We start from the raw sequence: 25,059 nt of genomic DNA, 5'->3' as shown, positions 1-25,059 counted from the left end.
TTGGTCTTCCAGTTAAGACTTTGAAAGCGTTCCTACCATATTCCAATCTGGCCATATGATCTGCCCACTTGAGCCTTCTATATTTGATGACCCTAACGATGTTCGGTAAACCGTATAAATTATGTAGTTACTCGTTATGAAGTTTCCGTTAGTCCCCATTCCTGTTCTTCCTGGGTCCGAATATTCGTCTCAGGATCTTGTTCTCAAATACTTTCGTCAGAGCAAGCGACTATGTTTCGCAACCATACAGAACAGCAGGCATGATTATCGTTTTATATATTTTAAGCTTCAAGTTCCTCGACAGAATTCACGACGACAAAAGATTTTGAACTGAATAATAACACGAATTCCCTGCTTTTAGTCGACATTTAATTTCTTTGTGAATATATCCCTGCAAGCGTTTAATAAGACCTCTATACTTCTTTCTATTGTTTTCCTATTGAATTAGATATTCTTACTGTAAATCATGCAAAATTTACCTGGACTTTCACATCTTGAAGAATAAGTGTTACCAAATCATCTGCAAAAATCTCTACACAACTTGAACCACGTGATACTTCCATCCAGGTACAAAGACAACTATACGCCACTGATCGAAGGTCACTACGAAAGAAAATAACAGTAAGCAAAAACATATTTTTCATCAGGTACAGAGATAAAACATGGTGCTCATTAACTAGTTGGGGCCTACTGATTCGAAAATATAATGTTCTAGGTAGTTTCCCCCTATTACACTCCACTTTTAAGTTACAGCACTTAGAATAGCCATACCTAAAAAGAAGATAGTGCAGTATATAACCCTATAGTAAACTCTTACAATTACTACTTACCTCATGCTATAAAAACATAAAAACACTACTGTGGCCTAACATTGATTTATTCAATCGTATCATTTACTGAACGGTGGTGCAGCAGTCGAAGTCTCTTTGATGGTGGTTCTCTTCTATCAGAAGTAGAGCCTTCCCACTTAAAAAACAAACAAGAACACTTAACATTTTAGTATTTAGCCAACTTTTAAAGCAACTTTCCATTCGCAATATGTCCTGATGAAACCTTTTCTCATGTTAATTACGTGTAAACAAATTTTCCACTTTGCTCCTTGGATAAGTATAAATCACGAATTAAATCATTCAACTCTATTTACGAGGTATGATTTAAAAAAAAAAAAAAAAAAAAACGGTGAATAATTTGATTAGAAACGAAGTAATAAGTTTACATGAAATTTGATTTAATCTCCTTCAAAGCACTGTCCTTGGCTAGCAATGCACTTATCTCAACGTTGAATTCATGACTGGAAGCATTTCTGGAAGGCTTCTTTCGGAAGGGCGCTCATCATCTGCTCTGTCGTGGCCTTCTCAATGTAAGGAATTGTGTCAAAACGTTTTCCTTTAAACACGGTTTTAATTTTGGGGAAGAGCCAGAAGTCGCGTCGTGTTATATCTGGAGAGTACGGTGGACGTAGACAGACAGGAATACTCTTTCAGCCAAAAACTTCTGTTCGTCAGTCAAAAGTCGGGGAACGAATTTCGCACTCACTTTTCTCATTTCCAAATCGGTGGTTAAAATGCTTTGTACGGACCCGTACGAGAAGTTTAGTTCTTTGGAAAGCTCTAGAATAGTTATTCGCCTATTTAAACGAAGAATTTTTGCCACTTTTTGCTCGCTTTTTTCTGTTTTTCAAGTTAATTGACGTTCCGAAAGTTGCTCGTTTTCTAGCGACTGATTTCCGCTTTTAGATAGTTCATACCACTTCTTAACAGTCTTCGGAGTTATAGCATTATCGCCATACACCAATTTCAACATTTCATGAATTTGTGCAGCACTTTTTGAAACAGAACTTAAAAGTTCACGCGTCGTGTTCCAACTTGATGCTGTCAGTCTCAATGGATCAGGCTATCGGACAAATTACATCAAATAGTTGTATCGCAAGCAGTTGCCGCTAAAACAAAACAAAACAAGAAAAAAATCTCATTCACTGTATTTTTTGATCACACATATATTACTAAATCTGGTATTTGCTTTGGAAACATTTTTATTTGTTTGTTTGTATAAGCTTAGCATCCATTTTCAGCTCTGAACCTAGAAAGGCCGTAAACTTAAAGTGAAATTCTGACTAACGTAATGTGTTAAAATTTCACTGAGGTACAGCAAAGTAATTTTGCGCATAATGAGTGCCAAATACCACCTGAAACTATAAGTCCACGTCTTATATAGCCTTGGTGCTTAAAGGAGACACTAAGTTTCAATAAACAACCAAACTAACTAACGGGATGTCTTCTTACATGGAGAGAGAGTAGTGCGTTCCTGGTGAGTGTTCTCCATGAGGTACACATCTAATGCTAATAACAGGTTGGAATTCCCAATATTCTTCATATTCTTGTTTGAGAGTTCGGTAACACCGCTCAAACAGATGTACGAGGGAGAATCAGAAACTAAGGTTACAGAGCCGATATTTCTGGAGTTTCGTCTGTTATAGAGGAATGAGGAGTGGGCGGTACTTGTAATACAAGTACTGAGCTGATAACTTTAGAGTGCAACCTACGACGATAGTTGTAGGTAAACACAAATGGTGACTCGTTTGGAAAACTGATCTCGCGAAGAAGTCAGCTCAGTTCTTCGATTTCTGTGGCCGAAACATGAAACCGCGGCTGAAATTCACCGGAAGATGGTAGATGTTTACCGAGAGACTGTAATGTCTCGTCAGTATGTCGCAGAATGGTGTCAAAAGTTTGCGGCCTTTAAAGTTGCGCAACCTAGAAGACCATCACGCTGTTGAAGCAGCTGGTCATCATCGACCACTCTCCCTACAGTCCGGACCTCACTCCATGCGACTTTCACTTGTTCCTACACTTGAAAGAACACCTCGGAGATCGTCGCTTCGCTTTAGACGAGGAGGTGAAACACTTCGTGACAATGTAGCTGAACACGCAAGGACAGAATGTTTACCAGGAGGAAATCTTCAATTCATCTCACGTAGTGCCTCAACCGTTATGGTGACTATGTCGAAAAACAACCTAATGTATGTACTATCTGTTGGCTGTGTTGGTCGATGCTAGCATGTCGTCTTCTATGCTAACATGTCGATGGCCAGCACCCATTTCAAACAGTAGCTTCATTCACTTATGTTGTGGATCCAGGTAAATGGCAACGTTGCATTTTCATTTAATACTGGGCGCATAAAGAGTGTACAGCCCAAACGGTTCGTCCGATTTAAAAATATTCCTTCACTTTAGACTGAAAACATCATAGTTGGAGATAGTTTTTCCTCTTACATTTTGTTGTATCTCTGATAATAAAAGAGTTACCCTATGTCAGGGGACTTTTGAGACACCCTGTATATATTTGCTGTTATTCTTTTTCGACTTTTTTGTAATCATAAATACACATAAATAGGGAAAATTGCGATTCACATCCTTCGACACACACAATCTTTCCTTTTCCCTTAGTACATTTACCAACCAATCATCCCGTAACTATTCTTCCTCCAAATTCATATTTTTGCTGAAGCCCAAATTTCAGCTATACCGGCACTTCAGCTATTTTATGTTTATCCCACTACTTCATAATTTGTATTTACTCTCCAATGATAATTATCTAAGCTACGAATCCAAACTAGAGAACCAAAAACACTGAAAATTTTATTTGAATTGATTTTCAGTTCAGCATTTCTTTCAGCAGCGCGGCTATAGGAGATGTGGATCTACGTCTTAATGTGGGATCTGAACCACAGGAGCTTCTGCTGGGAATCGAACCCAAGTCTCCCACGCTAAAGGCGCGTACGCTAGTCGTTTAGCCATGAAGGAGCTCACGAAACATTGAAAAAATATCCTACATAAGTATAATGAGGAAGAGCCAAGAGTTTGCTTTTTCTAAATATTTTAGGAAGTAAATGTTTAGTCCATACTACAAACATACGACTTTTCTAAGCACTTAGAAGATACCAGCATTTATCTCACCTGTATGGCTTTTCAAACCCATAAGTCCATTCGTCGGTACTCGTCCATTTCAGCGTCTGAAGCGCAAGGTGTACAATTTGTGTCCCATACGGTATTAACGATGCTTTACAGCTACGAAGAAGAATGACTAAAAATTAGTTACAACGTGAACTTTCGATTGATTAATTGTATTTGAAAAAAAAAAAATCACATCCACATATGCAAGATAATTTTTATAACTTTTCAAAATCCTAATTCTATCTGCTGTGTATATATAAAACTACATCAACTGACATAAAATAAATGGGTACTTCCGGTTGACGTGGAAAGTTGAAAATTGGCACGATTGTAGCTTCCTGAGACTAACCCACAAGAAAATTGCCAAAAATGAATATTTTTCATTTTTAGGGGGGTCTAAGAGGGGAACAAAAAAGTCTCCCATGTTATTAAATGAACCTTCATTTGGACATATAATATCATATTTTAGGGAGTCTAAAGGGGAGATGAAGAATTTCCCCATGTTATTTAAATGGGTCTTTTTTCGGACCTATAATCTCATGTTTTAGGCACTCAGAATTGGAATAAAAACTTGAAATTCAATATGTTTGTACGTTTTCGTTAGCGTTACCAAAGTAAATCACAAAAAATAAAAATTTTCAATTTTAGTGTGGTATGGGAAACTGAAAAACTTTTCCCTTGTTATTTATATGGGACATCTTCTACACCCCACAATGTTTAGAAACTTCCTCAAGGATTAGAATGACGAAATTTGGCATGATTGTAGCCTTCCGGGATTAACCCACAGAAACATTGCCAAAACTGAATATTTTTAATTTTTAGGGGCTCTAAAGGGAGTGAAGTAATTTATTTATTTATTTATTTATTTTACGTATAATGTCATGTCACGTTTTAGGTACTTGGAATTAGAATTAGAATAAAAACTTGAAATTCGGTATGTTTGTACGTTCCCTATAGGATTGTTTAACAAAATCACTAAAAATAAAAAATTCAGGGACCTGAGGGCGGGGCCCCCAACCGGCCAAAGACTAGTTTAATTATAAAATTACATTTCTTTTTCTAACTGATAATCATTTGCATTGCTACGTAAGCATTAGTTTTACAACTTACTACACTGTATTAATTATTTGAGTCATTTAAGGTGCAAACTTATATACAGTGGACTCATGGATCACAAACTTAATCCGTCCCGTAATGTTGTTTTCGAACCGACATTATTTTTCCCATTGACATTAATGTAAATACTATTAATTTATTCTAGCTACAGACAAATGGTAGGTACTTTTAGTGGTAGTAGTAGTAGTGGTAGTAGTACGAGGAGGAGGAGGAGGAGTTATTTTATTATTATTATTATTAAGTATAGTATGTATTAAAATGTGGATTCATTGCGAAGTATTACTAATTATGACTACGTTTTTAATTATTGCTACATTTTCTTTATTACTCCAGGGTAGAGTAACAAACTGAATTGAAACAGTTGTTAGGGAACAAAGGTGGCTCTGTGGTAGAGCACTTACCTCTGGTCCGTAAGGTTCTATCCCCAGCCAAGTAAGTTTGTGGTGGACAACATCGTGTCCGTGAGTTTTTTCGAGGTACTCTCGTTTCCTCCCAGGGGGCGCGGTGGCTCAGTGGTAGAGCGTTCACCTCCGGTGCTTGGGTTCCCTGGTTCGATCCCAGCTCGCGCCGTGTGGACTTTGTGGTGGACAAACACCGTGCTCGTGGGTTTTCTCGGGGTTCTCCCGTTTCCTTCCACTTTCTCATTCCACCAATTCTTCCATCATCATGTACAGTTGACTCCTCCTCGGTTCGCGAACAAATGGATTTACCAACAACTTTTGTGAACCCATTTTTTTTTTCTCCGCTTACGAACAGCATTTCATTTTATATCTTTCATGATGGATATATGTAAAACGCTTCTTGTCTAGTAAGTGTCCAATGTTAAAACGTTGAAGCTATTTCGACAACATATCTTATTGTATTCTACTGGCCTTATCTAATGTTTTGAAACAAGTATACAGTACGGTTTAATAAAAAAGCATGAATTACTTGTTGTAGAGCATTTATATTTATTAATTTATTTATTTATAACTAGCAGCGTTCACCCCGCTTCGCTGCGGTCACCCCGGAACGCAATAAACTTTGTTACTTAGATAATTTTTACTTTTTCGCTTTCAAGTGATATGATAAAAACCATAGAAGATTGCAGTAAATGTTAACATTATATCGCCTGTCATTTATGTTAACCCGCCCCGCTTCGCTGCGGTCACCCCGGAACGCAATAAACTTTGTTACTTAGATAATTTTTACTTTTTCGCTTTCAAGTGATATGATAAAAACCATAGTAGATTGCAGTAAATGTTAACATTATATCGCCTGTCATTTATGTTAACCCGCCGAGTGACACGGTCATGCGGGTTGCATATAAATACGTTTATTTTTACCTATGATGAACTAACAAAGGATTTGTACGTTATGGACACTTGAATGGTCAATTATCTCAAGACACTGGTAATTGAAAATTAAAGTGATATGATAAAAACCATCTAGGGTCCAAATCCTAATAACCCCCCAAAAATGAAAGAAATCGGTTCAGCCGTATTAGCGTGATGAGGGAACAAAGGATTTGTACGTTCTCTTTTATATATAAGATAGATTTCAGATACAGCACTAGGCCATTTTACACTGAAAATATTTTAACATTTATGTAATATAAAAATCGAAAAACAATTTGAGCTCAAGATGGTACAGCACAATGGCAACATTACAAAGATAGCTTATTTATAGAGAATCTGAAAGTATACTCATTTGAAAAAACGTCTACAGTTTCTGGTAACTGATTACACGTACTAACAATTCGGTTTAGAAGGGACCTTTGGACAATATTTACCCTCGCAACTCGAGTTTAAAAGAGATCACTAGACCGTGTTGTTCTAGCAGGTACGCGAAAATTGATCTGCCCTAATAACTGTTCATATGATATATGGCCATTTACAATTTTATGCAAAAATATTGTCATAAATTTTGTTTCTCACCAGGGGAAGTTTGATATTGAGGGATTTTAAAACGTCATTTTTTGGAAGTATTCGGAGGTGAGGTACTCAGTAGGAAAATTAAATGAAATCTTTAAGTTTTACGTTCCAGGATTATGCTGGTTAGTCTAAAGGAGACGGTGATGGTGAGAAATGAATAAAATGGTGGAATGAAGAAAGTGGGAGGAAACGGGAGAACCCCGAGAAAACCGACGAGCACGGTGTTTGCCCACCACAAAGTTCACACGGCGCGAGCTGGGATCGAACCAGAGACCCCAAGCACCGGAGGTGAACGCTCTACCACTGAGCCACCGCACCCCCAGGTACTCAGTAGGATACAATGGGTAAAAAGAAACTAATTACAGATTTTTTTTTAATGAGATGGGGAGGCCATAGACCAGATAGGAGAACAGTACTCAATAGTGGGAGCAACATATGACATAGAACAAGCTTAAGGAATTAAGATTTTTCATGTCAGTGAAGCGATAAAGGAATCCCAGTTTTCTCATTGCACTACAAGACATTGTGCTTATATGAAATGAAATCTTTAAGTTTTACGTCCCACGTTATGCCGGCTAGGTTAAAGGTGACGGTGATGAAAAATGAATGAAATGCTGGAATGAAGAAAGTGGGAGGAAACGGGAGAACCCCGAGGAAACCCACGCATACAGTGTTTGCCCACCACACAGTGGATCGAACCAGGATCCCCTTGCACCAAAGGTGAACGCTCTACCACTGAGCCACCACGGCCCCTTGTGCTTATATGATCCGCAAAAGTAATCTTACTGTCAATAGTAACACCAAAATCTCTGAAAGAGGAGACAGGATTTATGTTCTTATGATTAATTTTGTGGCTTATAGGTTTCCTTCTTCTTTAGAGAAATCGTAAGAGAAGCACATTTTTCGATGTTTGTATTGGCGATTCATTGTTTTTGTTAGCTATTTGTTAATTCATGGTTGCCCAACTACCCTTACTGTAAATGGGTAATTTACAAACAATTCTTTTTAAGTTTACACTTGGATACATTCAGTAAGTAGAATAATCGTAAATTATTCTCTAAATAACAAAATAGTATTCATCATTTGTCTGTCCGAAATATTCAATACGCTTCGAGTTTCAGTGTAACACGTGTGGTATATTCAGCAAAATACACAGGAGGGTAAGAACTATAGAATCCGAAAAAAAAAAAAGAAAGAAAAAAAAAGAAAAAAAATTATCTAATCTGAAGTGCAAAAAGCTTGAGAATATAACGGCACGACAGTATAATAGTCGATCTAAGAAGGTGCATAACAACAACAACAGTGCCTACTTTTAAATGGTACAAGATAGGTCCAGCACCAAGATTTTGCTGCCAAGATATTTACCCTGTCGATCTATTAAGCCATCGACACAATTTACCTTAATATTTAGTTAAAAACTTACCCATAAGCGTCAAACGGTTTCGTTCAATCGTCGACTAATTCCATTGTTTTTATTTGAACTATTTCTCATGCTTCGGTCAATAGTTTTGAAGATTCTCCCATTTATAATCTGCGAAATAACAGAATTTTACGCTACAAGAAGCATAACTACTACTGTTTTCTCCTTCAATGTCACACATAAGCAACAATTTTGTTGGAAGCCTTTTAGTGAGAAAATTAACCGTCGCTTCCTTCTTCAGCAATTACTCATAATACAAATGCAAGTTTGGCAATGTGCTTAATTATATATACCGAACATTGCTAAATTTTTAAATGATAAATATAACCGTTCTTTCCTTCTGAAGTGAACACGCTTTGTGCAAGTTCGATCACATGTTCACTTTTTCTTACGTTTAAGGAAACAGGAAAGTAAACATTTTCATCTGTAAATACCGTACTAAGGATTCATCAATTCCATTTATATATATCATTTTCCATCATATCTTAGGCTGGAGGCAACTACGCAATGTGACGGATTAACCAAATAAAATTTTTCAGTTATACCGAAGAAGTCGACAATAGTCTAACAAAACAGTCAGTAGCTTACTATAAAATTTTAAGGACGCTTATGGACATTTTTTTTAACTAAGTAACATACGTCCAATAGTATCCTTAACCCCTTCCACTACGATTTATTTACTGAATTTCCTGCCCCTCCTTCCGTTGCACCAATTTTTTTGAAGTATAAGGTATAAAAGTGTATTATAGATGGTTTACCATTATATAACTTTCAAAACATCAATATAGTAACCCTACGTGATGCTATAATAGTTTAAATTTTATGACGAGTGTAACTCGTCATTGTGCGATTTAGCACCGGGAGGCCATGACAAGCTAGACTCGTCATTTCAGTGCAAGGGGTTAAAGCCATTTTAGATTAATATTTATTGAAATTTCAACTAACGAAAAGTTCAAATACATACCATAATACCAACGCACGCAAAACTTTTAGCAAACTTATATGAATATCTGGAAGTAATGATCTAAGCGCCAGAACTTCAATTGAAGCTTCTTTCCCTTCATTCTTACAGGTCACAGCCAGGCCTCGACGAATCAAATTGAAAATGCTATCTGGAGCTATACCTTTTGCGACAGGATACTCATTGCTGAAAATAAAAGGAATACCAGTACTCCAACTATATTTCTTCACAGATCATTAATTGTTAATATTTAGACAATTTATCTGCTTAGAGTTAAAATTAACAGGAAGCCATGGTGGCTCAGTGGTAGAGTGCTCACCTCTGGTGCGTGATTCGATCCCAGCCTGCAGTAAGTGAACTTTGTGGTGGACAAACACCGTATGCGTGGGTTTCTCGAAGTTCTTCCTTTCTTTCTACTTTATTCACTCCACTATTTCATTCATTACTATCATCACCGTCTCCCTTAGCCTCGGTGCATAATCGTGGGACATTAAATCCTAAAAACTATATTTGTAGCCATAATGACAGAATTGCCATATACAGTAGTTTACCCCTAGGTTCATCTAATAACTGTAATTTTACACTTTCTTCTCAACGATTTTAAATCCTAAGTGGTGCGACGAATATGCTCTTAATTCTATCCGCTGATGGTGCTTGCTTGATTCAATCAGAGATATGCAGTTCATATAAAAATAAGTAGGGTACTGCATTTATCCACCTTGTACATTCCATAAGATAAATACTGCAGTAGGCATCCCGTTACACTAGTCTATTATAATCGCAAAATACAAAATAACGCTGTGTTACTGCAAAACTCAAAATGTGGTAACTCACCAGCTGCAGTGAGCTTCATTTTGTCACGCGATAGTAACCACTAGATAAAAATTAACAATAGATAATCTGTTGAAGGTATATGTCAATCACTAGTAAACATTGATGGAAGAAAGCTACGACGTCATGTATTTGGAACATAAGTCCAGAATAATCATATTTATAAGACATAAAAAGAAATGAAATGAAATTTTTGAGTTTTACGTCCCACGGTTATGCCGGTTGGGCTAAAGGAGACGGTGATGATGAGTAATGAATGAAATGGTTGAATGAAGAAAGTGGGAGGAAACGGGAGAACCTCGAGAAAACCCACGAGCACGGTGTTTGTCCACCACAAAGTCCACACGGCGCGAACTGGGATCGAACCAGGGATCCCATGCACTGGAGGTAAACGTTCTACCACTGAGCCACCGCGGCCCCGTCATGTATTTGGTACATCAAGTGGAGAATAATCATGTTTATAAGACATAAAAAGAGAACTCATGAATAACCTGAGTACAGTACTTTTAACAGAATGCGAGAAAAAAAAAGCTCATCTCCTAAGTTCATGTTACTTCAAAACCAGATATGCCCTGCATGTTCATTTATATCATTTATTTTAAAAGGATTGTAAGTATTGGCAGCGCTCTTCCTTTTAACATCACAAGGATTTTGTAAAAGTTTACGAATTGGTAGGAACCCTTCGGATATATAACTTCATCTTCCAAAATTCCTTGCATCGCTATCACAGGTTTCACAAACAACTTGTGCTAGTTTGTAATTTATTGAACTATTTGTGCTGATTCCATAGTTTCCAAAGTAGAAAACCTAAAAATACTATCTCTTTTAAACTTTCGCCAGCTTGTAGTTCTAAAAGGACTTTTTTCGACCTTATGTTTGCACCTCCAAGTTTGTGGTGTTAATTTTCCGCCTGATCTACATAAGTAACATTTACACTTCTGTTAAACAAAATTCTAAAATGTTGAAAAGAACTTCTTTCTTTAGCAAAAATTCGCAAAATTTTCAATGTTTCAGTTTAATTCCCATATAAGAGACAGACGGACGGAGAGAGATCAACATAAACCATCGTATATAGAAGAATTCTTGCGAAAGCTTTGTATGATTTGCTATAAATTCTCTCTCTTTTTGTCAGTAGTATACTTAATTTTTTTTATTTATTTCTTTATTACCATTAGAGCAGGCTATCATTCGTCCAATTTCTGAAGCCATCTGACTGTCAAGCAGTCTTCTGCGCTACCTTGAAATATCAACTTGCATGTTAAAGTATCGAGTACCACCCAGGACGTGAATGGGTAGTTATCTATTACCATTTTACTTTCAATCTACGAAACAACGTATATTGGAATACGTAACTACTCTATACTAAAATGAAATGATTTGAAATCTTTAAGTTTTACGTCCCACGGTTATGTCTGTTAAGCTAAAGAATACAGTGATGATGAAAAATAAATGAAATGGTGGAATGAAGTAAATGGGAGGAAGCGGGAGAACCATGAGAAACCCACGAGCACGGTATTTGTCCACCACAAGCTTCACACGGCGAGAGCTGGAATCGAACCAGGGATCCCAAGCACCGGAGGTGAACGCTCTACCATTGAGCCACCGCGCCCCCTTACTCTATACTAAATATGTGCAAAATTTCGTTTCACTGCCTCTTAAGGTTTCTGAGATATTTACTACTATCATTATAAATGGACCACCCTATGTATATATATTCACTGAAACCTGTTTATGTTGGCCACCATCGGTTCCATTGAAAAGTAGCCAACTTAGACATGTAGCCAACTTACAGAAAATAAGTGTGATTGGTGTATTTTTAGAAGAGGATTTATAGTATTACTTGATTGTAAAATTTTAATAAGGAATGACACGACAGCTACTTCCAACAATGACAAATATTTTGTGTAGATACCTTTCGAAAACTAGTGAATCAGTTATTAATAACAAATTTAGTCATGATGGTTTATTCTAGACGTATTACATTCATTCTTTTTGGCACATATACACATTGTAATTTTATAGCTAACTACCTCTTGTTAATGAGCTACAAGTGTTTCCCTCGGAATAAAAAATGTCTCAAAACCTCCGCTACTTTTCGACAAGCAGTCAGGTGCCAATAGTTGACAACTGAGATGGTTAGCTTTAACCTTGAGAATTTTCCAGAATTATCAAAGTTCCCCACTGATGAAAGGAGCCGATCAGTTTACCAAAACAGACAGGGTAAACAAATACAGTACAACCATTTCCTGAAATCCTGTACGTGCTTTTTCTTATTCACATCTTCCTTCACCACCTTTTTATTAGAGTAATGTTCTGGGCATTGACCTCCAAGAACAAATCGTGGGAATCCATGCTTCTTTGTCTCCAGTCACAAATACAAAACATCTGCCTCTCATATGGGAATATGAAGGAGTTACGAAAAATAACAAAACTGTATTTTGCGTGGTCAAGATACGCTGGCAAATTTATCATTATCATCATAGGATAAACATTGCTTCAATGCGGCCAACTTCCAAGATAGGTAGTCAGCTTAAAGAGGTTTTAATTATATATATCTTAAAGTAAGTTGACAGGTTTTACTTATATATATATATCTTAAATTGTTATGCAATAAATAATTATATGTGCCAGGGTCAAAAACAAAATTTTGGTTTCTTTTACCTGACTGCCCCAGAAGAAAAGAAAAAATACTATCCTAGAATAAATTGCCCTAACAACTGACGGGCTAAATTATTGTTAAATCAACTAATATTTGTAAATTTGTAATGAATTCTTCTTTTTTACGTCTCTATTATGAAACAGAAAAATTATGCGTGAAAAAAAAGCCATAATGCGACCTTCCTAACATCGGTCCACTTTCAACGGCAGTGTACTAGTTCCAATACATCACTCCAGCACTTAAGACAACACCTAATAGCGACGCCGATTTCATGGTTTTAGGGTAACTACACAGGTGATAGAGAGTCAAATCGGTCGTATATAAATCGATCAACCTTCTGTATACTTATGACAGTAAAAGAAATACTTACACTAACAATGCTTGCAGAAATTGACATAAGTTTGACAGCTGCCGTACTCTTCCTTCAATAATAAGGAACCGATTCTGATGCGTCACCTCAGGCAAAACCAATTTCAATGGCGGAGGACTGTAATTCTGAAATAACACGATGAATACATACTGAATTTATTAAAGGTATTTTTATTTATCTAATGATATATCAAAAGAAATAAACCAAATATAAATGATAATTATATGGAGATATTCTATAATAAATACTACAGAAACTTACATTTCACAACTGTCATGTTCACCCAACTACAGTTTTTCAAGTATATTGCAGGGCTCTACACCTGCTCCCAACACCACGTGCTGGGTAAAAACAACTGCAGACGACAAATACGAAGAACAAGTCGTTGATTGTCGTCAACAATCGCCAAATAAAGATCAATAAAGTCATTTCAGGATCAGCTAACATTTCAGGATAAAAGAAGCCAACACACCGTAGAAGGCATCCTTTAAGGAGTTCCACTTTTTGAAGTAAGTTTTAGACTTTCAATCAAACAGCTACTGCTTCCTTACTATTTATCGTAGGATCATGGTTCATACTTCGATTTTTTTTAAATTATTTTTTCATTTTTAGAATAGAGCATCCATTCCAACGGTACCACTCGCTTGTCCGTATTATACACCAGAAACGGGAAAATCGGAAGTTTTTCGATTTTTTTTTTTTTTCAAAAGTTTTGCGCCCCTTTGATCCGGCCTGTGTTCAGATAGAAATCTGAAAATCTCTTTAAAAATGTGTAGTAACGTACACAATGCGTGTGCAAAATTTCAATCTAATACCTTGAAAACAAAGGTCAGATTTTTTTTTTTTTTTTTAAATCTGAAGGTGACCCACTTTTATATATAAATATATTCTAAAATTTCCTACATTACTATTTGGCCTAGGATCATGGTTCAAACGTCATTTTCTTCAGCACATCTATCATACACTTGAACCGGAAAATTCGGGGAAACCCGGAAACCTTTCTAAAAAAATCACCCCCTTGGAATATTTGCGCCCCTCGCGCCCGGGCCTGGATTCACGTAGGGACCTCAAAAAAATTGAGAAATACTCAAAGGTCCACACAATCCGTACGCAAAATTTCAATCTGATATCTTGAAAATTAAGGGTGTGAAAATTTTTTGAAATTTGCTTTAAAAAAAAAAAAAAAAAAAAAGAGAACAATGTCACGCTTCTCCGACCCCACTTGGCGTCGCCAAGTTAAACCATCCGGTTCCAAAACAGGTCTGTAGTGTTTTTTGGTCCATGATTGACTTGACTAATAAAAAATCCGGCTTAAATGCCTGTTATAGGACCTAAATAAGAGGTTAAAGACAACACTACGCTATGGTAACAAAAGTTACCATAAATTCTAAAAGGGTTCCACCGACTGATCATCACCTTCATTCTCTAGGACCCCTGGTCTCTGTGAGAACTCCTTTATCCTTAACACTCTCTAGAACGCCTGGTCTCTGAGAGTTCCTTTATCCTCCTTACCACTCTCTAGAACGCCTGGTCCCTGTGAGAACTCCTTAATCCTTACTACTCTCTAGAACGCCTGGTCTCTGAGAGTTCCTTTATCCTTATCACTCTCTAGGACGCCTGATCTCTGTGAGAGCTCTTTATCCTTACCATTCTCTAGGATGTCTGGTCTCTGAGAGTTCCTTTATCGCTACCACTCACTAGGACGTCTGGTCTCTGAGAGTTCCTTTATCCTCCTTACCTCTCTCTAGGACGCCTGGTCTCTGAGAGTTCCTTTGTCATTACCTCTCTAGGACGACTGGTCTCTAGGAGGAACCTATACACACTCCTTGGCCGCAAACACCCTAGGATCCTGTCATCCTAGGAGGCTTGGTCTCTGTGTTTCTACAAACTCATCAACAAACCACCAAATATCCAAGAGGAAATTATATTTAAACTGTAATTATTATTATATTGTTTTTAAGCGTCTTCGCTACCATAATTTCAAATTGGGCGACGAAAGTTTTGGGGCTACTTTTAATTATCTACAGGCTATGACTTAACAATACGCTACTTTCTTATTTTCATGTATGAAATCACAAATTATTAGTTTTATGTAATAAAAAAAAGTTGTGTTTGTTGAGTATTCCATTCACAATGAACAATGGTTTTACTAAAATTAACTTTTCGATACAAGTTTAATTCTTGTTTTAGAGCATTTCTATCTCAACTGTGCTCCTTAAGTACCCGGTTATTTGAAGCGGTCGCAAAGCGTATTTATTGCTCATGCGTACGCTTGAAATACGCTGACCATGTATTTAAATGTAGATGGCTAATCACAAACGCGAAAGCAATAAAAACGCGGAGAAAACGTCAGGTCGAGCGTATTTGGTGCATTTCGGAACAATAGACCGCCTGCTGTTTAAAAGATTTCAAAAGGAAGGAAAGACGTGTTGCCAGGCAAAGGGATTGTAGCAAGAAACAGCTGCTTGGAAGATGCTTTGTGCAGAGTATTGGAACTCTGCTATTACACACCTGGACCTGGCAACAAGACCCGGAAACCCTGACTGGCTCTACAACTCTGGTGAAAGTAAAATTACTGAGTAGCCACCTTGGCCGCGTTCGCTACAAGGGGTAACGCTTTCTCAAATAGCCTTAGTCTAAGGCGTTGCTGTCGATGTGTTTTTTCCCATATCTCCTTCGAGGATACGGGGAGCGACAAGCAGCTGCGGCCGAGATCTTTCATCAATTGTCGGATGCGGAAGCGTCGCCACAACGAATTATTTCACGAACTTCGCTGTGCATTGTCTTCTTAGCCATTTTAAGTAGCCTACGATCTTCACTCGTCGAGATCAAACGACTGAATGACAAATCGGCAACAAGGCTGAGGTCATTCACTTTTTTTTCCCTAAACAAAGGGAGGGTTTTTAGGGAGCATATTTTCCAAGAGCACACCTGAGATTGACAGGCTCTAGTACTTTTAAATGTCCAGGTCTGACAACACTATACTTTTGTTGAGTTTTGAGTTGTTGCAGAGTCACTGATCGTCTTGCTGTCTCAGTTAATGCCTAGGCCTAATGCTTGTATGAATCTGTGTAATTGTGAACATCGGAAATTTAATTATGTTTCTGTATTACCTATATTAATGCAATGAGTAAGTAGAGTTATAATAAAAACATCTAAAATTCATAGCTCCCCCACCCCCCAAAGAAAAGTAAATGAATTAAGAAGTGTGGCAGAACAGTGAAAAAGTGTACTGTAAACATTGTAATGTGTATTTCAGAAATGTAGTGAAATGAAATCTTTAAGTTTTACGTCCCACGCTTATGAAATGAAATCTTTGAGCTTTACGTCCCACGGTTATGCCGGTTAGGCTAAAGGAGACGGTGAAGATGAGAAATTACTGAAATGTTGGAATGAAGAAAATGGGAGGAAATGGGAGAACCCCGAGAAAACCCACGCCGATGTTTGTCCACCACAAAGCTCATTTGGCACGAGCTGGGATCGAACCTAGGACCCCCATGCACCAGAGGTGAACGCTCTACCACACCGCGGCTCCAAGTGTATTTCAGAGCCCATAAAACTGACTTAAGCAAACATGTCTCTTTGGTAATCAGAAAGGTAGTATACCCTACGCACTGACACGCTTTAAATCTGGATTTTGGCAACATTGATAGAATCTGGTTACCTACCTGTAAAGCAAATTTTGGATCTGGCAATAATGACTTAACGTTGACATCGTGCTTCCTTCAACTCAGCACATTCTTTCGCACTGTGCTCTGCTCGTAGTATTTTAGCATCCTTTACGTGTATTTGGTTGTAATATTCCTCTTTGCACACCTTTTTTTCCTTTAACCCGTTTCTATCCTTGTTACCTGACCACTAAAGACGGAAAACTAGCTTGTTGTTCCGATACATATGGATAGTGTTGTTGTTTAGTTTTCCCACGGGAAGATCCATCAGTAAGTTACTAACTTTTTGTCAATTTCAATCATCCTCTCATTCATGTGCCTGTATAATTTTAATCCATAAAGGGTACTCTTTTTTTCTTTTTTTTTCTTTCTTTCTTTCTTTTTCTTTTTTTTTTTTTTTAATGTGCGTGTGTTTTTGTGTGTGTAAAATACCACTTTTTCGGTTTTGTTGTTATTTTGTAAAGAAATATTTAATTAATAATCCTAACATATGACATAAGTCTCTTCGTTTGGAAAACTCTCCAAGAGTTTAGTTTTGGGGATGAGTTTACTTTGGGTGAAATTTTCTGAAAACACCTTATAATGTTGTTTGTATTTCAAACGAAGATATTTCGTTGATAACTGCAGCACCGTTTGATACAGTTTAACCCTTGGATGCATAGAAAATGAGGTTATCGATTAAAAATAAATTGTCTTTCAGAAATTTGAAAGAAATTTGAGAAATGCCCTTACATGAAAGAAGAAAGCATTGTAGGAGCAAAAGTAATCAAATCTAAATTTCCTGTGCCATATAACAAGGGAGATCTGAAGCAAGAAAAACGGCTTGGGGTCCAAGGGCCCTCACGTATGCATCCAAGGGTTAAAGAATTGCAGCGAGAAAGTTTAGTGCGGTGACCCGTAGCTCTTATTATAATACGTCAATTGGAAATGAAATGAAATGAAATAAATCTTTCATATTTCCGTCCCACGGTAATGCCGGTTAGCTTAAAGGAGACGGTGATTATGAAAAATGCATGAAATGGTGGAATGAAGATATGGGGAGGAAACGGGAGAACCCCGAGAAAACCCACGAGCACGGTGTTTGTCCACCACAAAGTCCACATGGCGCGAACTGGGATCGAACCAGGGACCCCAAGCACCGGAGGTGAACGCTCTACCACTGAGCCACCACAAATACGTCAATTGGATCTTCAGCTTTCTGATGTGATCAATAACTTGAATGGAATTATACAGGGTAGCCCAAAAGTAGGTATACAAGGCTGCACTGATCAAGTATAACATTCTAGTTTATGGATTTATTTGCTTCGACTGCTCCGGGCTTAAGTTATAAGTAAAAAGACGTTAAGAAGAAATATTAAAGAAACTAGGTCTACCTGTTTGATAACAATAAGAAATGATATAAAATACAGCGAGTTGATCAGTACGGGACTGTATACCTACTTTTGGGCCACATGCTCATTTTTATTAATGAGTGAAACTACGAATAACCAATTCCGGAAATTTTACATTCCGGAATCCGGAAAATAAAATCTGAAAAATTCCGAAATTCGGAAATTTAGAAAATTCTGAATTCAGAAAAATTCCGGAATTTTTCCGAAATCCGGAAAGTGAAATTTACGTCAGATTCTGGAAAATTTTGACCATCCCTAGAAGGAACACTACAGGCCGTTTTCTTCTCTCCCTTTTTTCCATTCTTTCTTTCTTTCCTGAAATGGTTTTTAACATATCAAAGGGAATCAATATTATTTAAAGCCAAGTTCAGAAAATCAACCCAAATTTTCAATTGCTACGTCTTGCTGCCTTCCCCTGAATCAAGAATACGGCGAAGTAGAGTCACAAAGTTTCACAACTAAAATGTATTTTGGAATTGAAGTACTTAATGTTTGAAACCTGTCACAGTCAAGTAAACGGTAAGTTGCCAAAAATTGCCAACCTATCCAACCATTAAGGGGTAACAAACGTAGCAATTGAAAAAGAGTCTGATTTTCTGTACTGATCATTTGTTGTCAAATAAAGGATCCATTTCATGCTGGAGATGTATCCATTGCATCATATGGCTTTCGAAATATTTCCAGGCTTAGTAAGATGAACATTAAATATTTCTTTGTATAACTGAAGTATATGTTTTCTTTCTTTCTCTCTCTCAGCCACACACACACACACACACACACACACAGAGAGAGAGAGAGAGAGAGAGAGAGAGAGAAAGAGAGAGAGAGAGAGAGAGAGAGAGTGAATGAGTGAGTGAGTGAGTGAGTGAGAGAGAGAGAGAGAGAGAGAGAGAGAGAGAGAGTGTCTGTGTGTGTGTGTGTTAGTTAGTTAGTTAGTTAGTTAAACAGAAATTTAAAAAAAAATGGTTGCTGACTACCATTATCTACAAGTCAGATGGGTAGGTGAGTGCAAGTTTTATTTGTAGAAACAACCCTGTTTCATTATCCAACCAATTTCAAACCATCATTCTTGACTATCCTTCATCAGTATTTACTTAACGATACGTAAATGAACAAACATATAAGGTGCTAACTCAATACAACCTTGCACTGGGCATGTACACTCATGTTCAAAATTATTGTCGCATGTCTATAAATATGTTATTGTAGGAATATAATTTGACAACGAATTCGTCCGGTATTTCTTACAATGTTAGTATGTGTATAATCTGCAAAGACATGTATGGGGCAAATTTCATGTCAAAAGAGCAGTAAATAAGAACAATAAAACGAAAATAAAACTTTCTTGTACATTTAGTAACATTTTGGTTTACTCATTCTAATTTTCGTATTTATAATTCTTTTCCTATGAAATTTACCACAAATATACATTTCCCGATTATACACATAGTATCAGTATTAAAAGTGCCTTGCAACATCATTATCAAATTATATTCTTACAAGAAGACAGTTATAGATATGCGACAATCATTTTGGACATGAGTGTACCAATCAGAAAAAAGGATAATTCCCGGATGATTATTTCATAGGACCAGCATTCAAAAATAACGAGCAATTTCGATCTTGCAATTCCACATCAAACGCATTAACACTTCTTGTGTGAAGCTCCCATATGTTGTGAATACTCAAAATGACCCGCCGAGTCTCTCCGAAAATTGCAATATAGCTAAACACTTTTCCTAGTGTTTAGAAAAATCAGAAATTTACAATGTTAAATAGTTATAATAGAGAGACAAAACTTTTTACGTTAATGCGATATGTGCGAAGCGTTAAAAAAAATAAATGCGTATATGTTTCAGGAAACCCCAAACTTTTCGTTTCAAAGCCAGAAATCACGTTTATATTATTACGAATTTTTATGAAATTCGGCATTACTTGCGATAATTCCGAATGAAAACGAAAAAAACGGAATTCTTGTTAATTATTACTAATAATAACTAAAAAGTTTATTTTCAATATTATTTAACTTTTAAAATAATTGCATTTACGAAAAAGCTCTGCGTGTTATTTGATCCAGAAACTGTTTCACTCTATAAAGAAGTAGACATCAATAAAGCTTAACTGTTGTTTAAATTTTTGACTGTGTTTTATGGTGAAAATATTCATAATCTGTTGGTTGCTTACCGTGACTTTAAAACTAAAGTTAATGAAGTTCCCAACAGTCAGGATAAGAAAGTTGACATTGTATCATTGTGAAACAGTTTAAAAGTTAACTACATGTCTTTCGCTGTCAGCTTGTTACGTTTAATATGGTTGCCAGTCTGGAGTGGTGATGTCGAGAGATTCTTTTCCAAGTATGATATCATCGTCTGAGATTCAATACCGCGTAATTAACATTTCACTAATTTTACGGGATAAAAAAAACTGTTTAAAAGCTAGCTTCAGCTTCAATATACGCGGTATCACTTTGAGGGAATAAAAGAGCCATCTGTCGTGATATAGGTGTACTACTTAACCAGATTGCCCGCCATCCTATACTGATTCTAATGGTATCAAAAACTTAAATTTACCAACATTGGAGATATGTGGTGTTGATTCTCAAACAAATGATTGTTACTGACAGGAGATCAAACTTGAAAGAAGAATTGGTGATGTCCTGCTGCATGTCATCCTTTTAACTACGGATGACGTTAGAGGAAGTGTTTAAATTTTTGCATTTTTTTTTTTCTATATTTCAGTGAATACATTAGTTAGAATGTGCACTTAATCAAGGTATAACCTCATTTTGTATTAGATATATAAATTACTACCAAAAATATACTGTTTAGAAATTCCTTAATTAAAAAAAAAAAAGTGCTACATTTAAAAAAATAAATGCGACATAAATGCGAAAATTGTGATAATTAATGCTACAAAATATCAAAATTGTTGCGAAAAAGTTTCGTCTCTAGTTATATACTACTTTGACTTACCTGGACTTCTTCAATGCCGTCAAATAAGTCATCTAACACACTATGTAGTGTACCAATAAGTTTTTTTAACAATGAAGTCCATTCCATCTTATAGTTCTCTCCATCTGTTCCTCCAGTTCCAAGCTGAGGAAGTAGAGACATGCAGTCGGCAGCAGAAGGAACAATATCATCGCCACGAGTTAGCTGATTTAGCAACAAAACCTCTATCTTGTCCTAAAATAAAATTATCAATTTCAGAATACATTCAAAGTACTTAAATTATGCACGTATAGTTTAGTTTTGTCTTGGTTTACAGATATATTTAGTTTTTAAAAAAGTACTTAATGTCACTTGTTTCACCTTCCTATCTCTTCTCGTTCCAGAGTAATGGAGCAATCTATGGCATTCAGTGGTGACGTCCGGTTGATACACCGGACTGTCATTGAATTTCTGACTGCGGAAGGTTGTGCGCCCAGAAACTATTATCGCCAGCGACGAGTCGTGGGTACACTATTACGTTCCGGAAACGAAGCGCCAGTCGATAGAGTACCGCCACACGCTCTCTCTTCCGCCAAAAACTTCAAAGTTGTCTCATTCGCTGGCAAAGTGTTGTTGATATTCTGTCTCATTCTGCCATTATTCCAGATCTTGAACCCTGTGACTTTTGGCTCTTTCTCAAACTTAAGGATCACCTTAAAGGCTAACGCTACAGTTTTGACGCGGAGGTGGAAGTAGAAGTACGGCAATAGTGTCGCCAGCATCCACCACAATTCTTTGCCGATGGCATGTAAAACCTTGTCTCGCGTTGGCGCAAGTGTGTTCCTCGTAACGGGGACTATGTTGAAAAATGATGACAACATTTGTAGCTGACAATGCAAGCTTTCCACTGATACATGTGTCCATTCTATCTGTCAAACACAGATAAAGGTATCATCTCGGAAGCATTACTTTCTGAATCACCTTCGTAAATTGATGAATATTTTTCAATCACGCCAGCCGTATGGGCTTCACACTGGTAATGCGACGTTAAATGAAAAAGCAACGTTTCCACATCAACAGCCTGTTCGAACGGAATGTAAGAGTCATGGGGGAACGTGCACATTGTTGTGTGAGGAGGAACCTAGAACACCTCAAATCAGTTTCCCAATAATGCTGTATTGTTGGTATGGTGAGGGTTCAAGAAAACAGTAGGGTGGGCCGATTTTTTTTTTTTTTTTTTTTTTTTTTCTCTTTAAGTCGTAATACCACGGAAAAGTTGCAGATTGGGGAGATTAAAAAGCATCATAAAAACAAATAAAAGCAGTTAACGTCTTCCAGTCATGCATGTGCCTAAAATTTCCCGAAATTTGGAAAAATTAACATTTTCACGATAACTTTTTCTTACTAACTTGTAAATATTTAAATGTAATAGCTCTAGTCGGATCTTACTTGAACCGATATGATTTAGACAAAAGAACTGTTTAAAATGGTGCACGTATTCGCTCTTGCAACGGCTGTCAATTCTAAGAAATCTTTTGACTTATACGTCCCCGATTATGCCGGTTAGGCTACAGTAGTGATGTCAACCGGCTCGGCTCGGTTCAACTGAACCAACAGCTCGAGACGGATCGATTGGAATGACCCACTGGCTCGGTTCAGGTGAGCCATCGGCTCGAGCTGTCTCGGTTGCGATGAGCCACCGGCTTGGTTCGGCTCTTCTGAGGTGAGCTAACGGCTCGGCTCGGCCCAACTGAGACAAGGGCTCAAGCCGGCTCGGTTGGGTGAGCTGTTCGCTCGGCTCACTTCTCAGTTCGGCTCGGTGGTGACTGAGCCGTGAGCCGAGCCGCTCGAGCTGTTGACAACACTAAGCTACAGGAGACGGTACATTTCTAAGAAATTCAGGCGCTCGTTGTAACTCGTGCGGGTCAATGACCACGATGCTCCACCCACACATAAATCAGATTTTAATGTAACTTCAGCTAAGAATGAGTGAAAACGAAGATGTTCAAATGTTCAACATGAGTTTCTTGGACTTACGACTTTTCACAGAAAGTTTTGTCAATAAAAAAATACGTTTATAAATATTATTAATGGTCTAAAATAATTTGCTTTTAAACATTTAAACTTGTATTCAATAATTAAAAAAAAAAAAAAAAAAAAAATATGTAAGCTGTATTTTTTTAACCTTGAACTGTAATCTACCTTATTTTCTAAATTTTGTTTCAAACTTTCATTAATTTTGAAGGCAATGCGCGACCGGAAGGTGTTGATAGGTTTCAATAAATTTAAACATTATTTTCTGTGGTTCTAATACATTCAGGAAGAGGCTAATAAAAAAATCGTAAAAATGTGTTTTTTTCCTAATTTCGGAAAATTTTAGAGCACATTCGCAACAGGAATATGCAGGGTGTAACATAAATGCATGGCCAAAAGTGACGAGGTGATTGCGGACATCCAAACAAACAAAAAAATGTTCCTATAAACATGGGTTCGATGTCGCTTCGTTTCCGAGATACAGGGTGTTCACATGTCGAGTCCCTCCAATGGTTGACTATGGGAAAGTGAATGGAAATGTTCATTATTACAGGAATAATACAATAAAGTGGAATTATGCCTGCGTAAATACATTTACACTAACATAGAGAATGAAACTAATCAACACTTGAGGTTATTGGATTGTCAAGTGTTGCGAACCTGGTACAAAGTGTTAAGTTTTGAAGTAACACTAGACGTCCACTCGTTAACATATGATTGCTGACATCAAAACGTTCTTAAACATGGGGCAGATTCCGTTTTGTTTTCGAAAGACAAGACTATTTGAAAACATAACACTTCAATCACTGTTTGGCAACACTGTGGCAACACTGACAATTCAATAACCTCAAATGTTGATTACTTGTATTCTCTGTGTTAGTGTAAATGTATAGGCATAATTCCACTCGATTCTATTATTCCGATAATATTGAACATTTCCATTCACTTTCCCATCGTGAGCCATTGGAGGAACTCGACATTTGAACACCATGTATCTCGGAAACGAGGCAGCATCAGACTCATGCTTATAGGAGCACTTTTGCTTATTTGGATATCCGCAATCAACTCATCATTTTTGGCCATGCATTTATGTTACACCCTGTATAAACTGATTTTAATTTATTTTATTATTATTATTATTATTATTATTATTATTATTATTATTAGAGACCGGATGTTTAAGCACTAAAAACCTGGAAAATAGGCAGGCAAATAGTTCTTAAATTTTAAAAAATAGGCAGTAAAATAGGCACTAAAATGTAACTCGAAATAATGAAGATAAATACTCAATACCATTAAAAAATAGGTTCAAGTCATAGGTAATGTTCAAAGAATATAGAAACATACTTGTTTGTTAAATAATATCTTCTTTTACTGTATATGCAAAAACGAGGCATGTGGGTGAATCTGAAAGATGTGCACATACTTCGGGAGGTGGTTCGTGACATGAAAAGAAGACAAAAAGTGCTGTTGCATGTTGTCGAATTCTGCGTCGTGTTCGAGTGACAGGGGTGCCAAATTGGAATCGAAATCGAATCCTGACAATTGGAACGGGACATAAAGGTGCGCACATCTTCAGATGATGATTTGTGAAATTCAAGAGGACTTTAATCTTCTTTCCATGTCACGAATCACCTCCCGAAGTATGTGAACATCTTTGAAGATCATCCTATATATATATATATTGTAACGTACCACGTGCTTGTGTTTATAAACACACAATATAAGTAAATATGTGTGTATTGTGTTACGTAAATTATATATTTTCCCAATGAAGGCTTATTTTGAAGAAAATGCATTGAATAGGCAATAT

At 37.0% G+C, this 25,059-nt stretch overlaps 1 protein-coding gene across 2 annotated transcripts in view; it reads right to left on the bottom strand.

Annotated features, from left to right (window-relative positions):
* Positions 1-25,059, bottom strand: part of LOC145674451 (proline-, glutamic acid- and leucine-rich protein 1-like) — a 94,211-nt gene that overhangs the window by 19,379 nt on the left and 49,773 nt on the right. For both annotated transcript variants that reach the window (XM_081744520.1, XM_081744519.1), the window contains 5 exons: positions 21,255-21,467; positions 13,224-13,348; positions 9,367-9,549; positions 3,957-4,067; positions 480-603 (listed from right to left, as the gene is read on the bottom strand). In XM_081744520.1, coding sequence (XP_081600646.1) covers positions 480-603; positions 3,957-4,067; positions 9,367-9,549; positions 13,224-13,348; positions 21,255-21,467 — 756 coding nt within the window. The remainder of the gene's footprint in view (positions 1-479; positions 604-3,956; positions 4,068-9,366; positions 9,550-13,223; positions 13,349-21,254; positions 21,468-25,059) is intronic.

Source organism: Thermobia domestica, chromosome 17 (genome assembly GCF_964235325.1).
Source record: "Thermobia domestica chromosome 17, izTheDome1.hap1.1, whole genome shotgun sequence".
NCBI classification, from domain to species: Eukaryota; Metazoa; Arthropoda; class Insecta; order Zygentoma; family Lepismatidae; genus Thermobia; species Thermobia domestica.
This window is presented reverse-complemented; position numbering and strand designations above follow the sequence as displayed.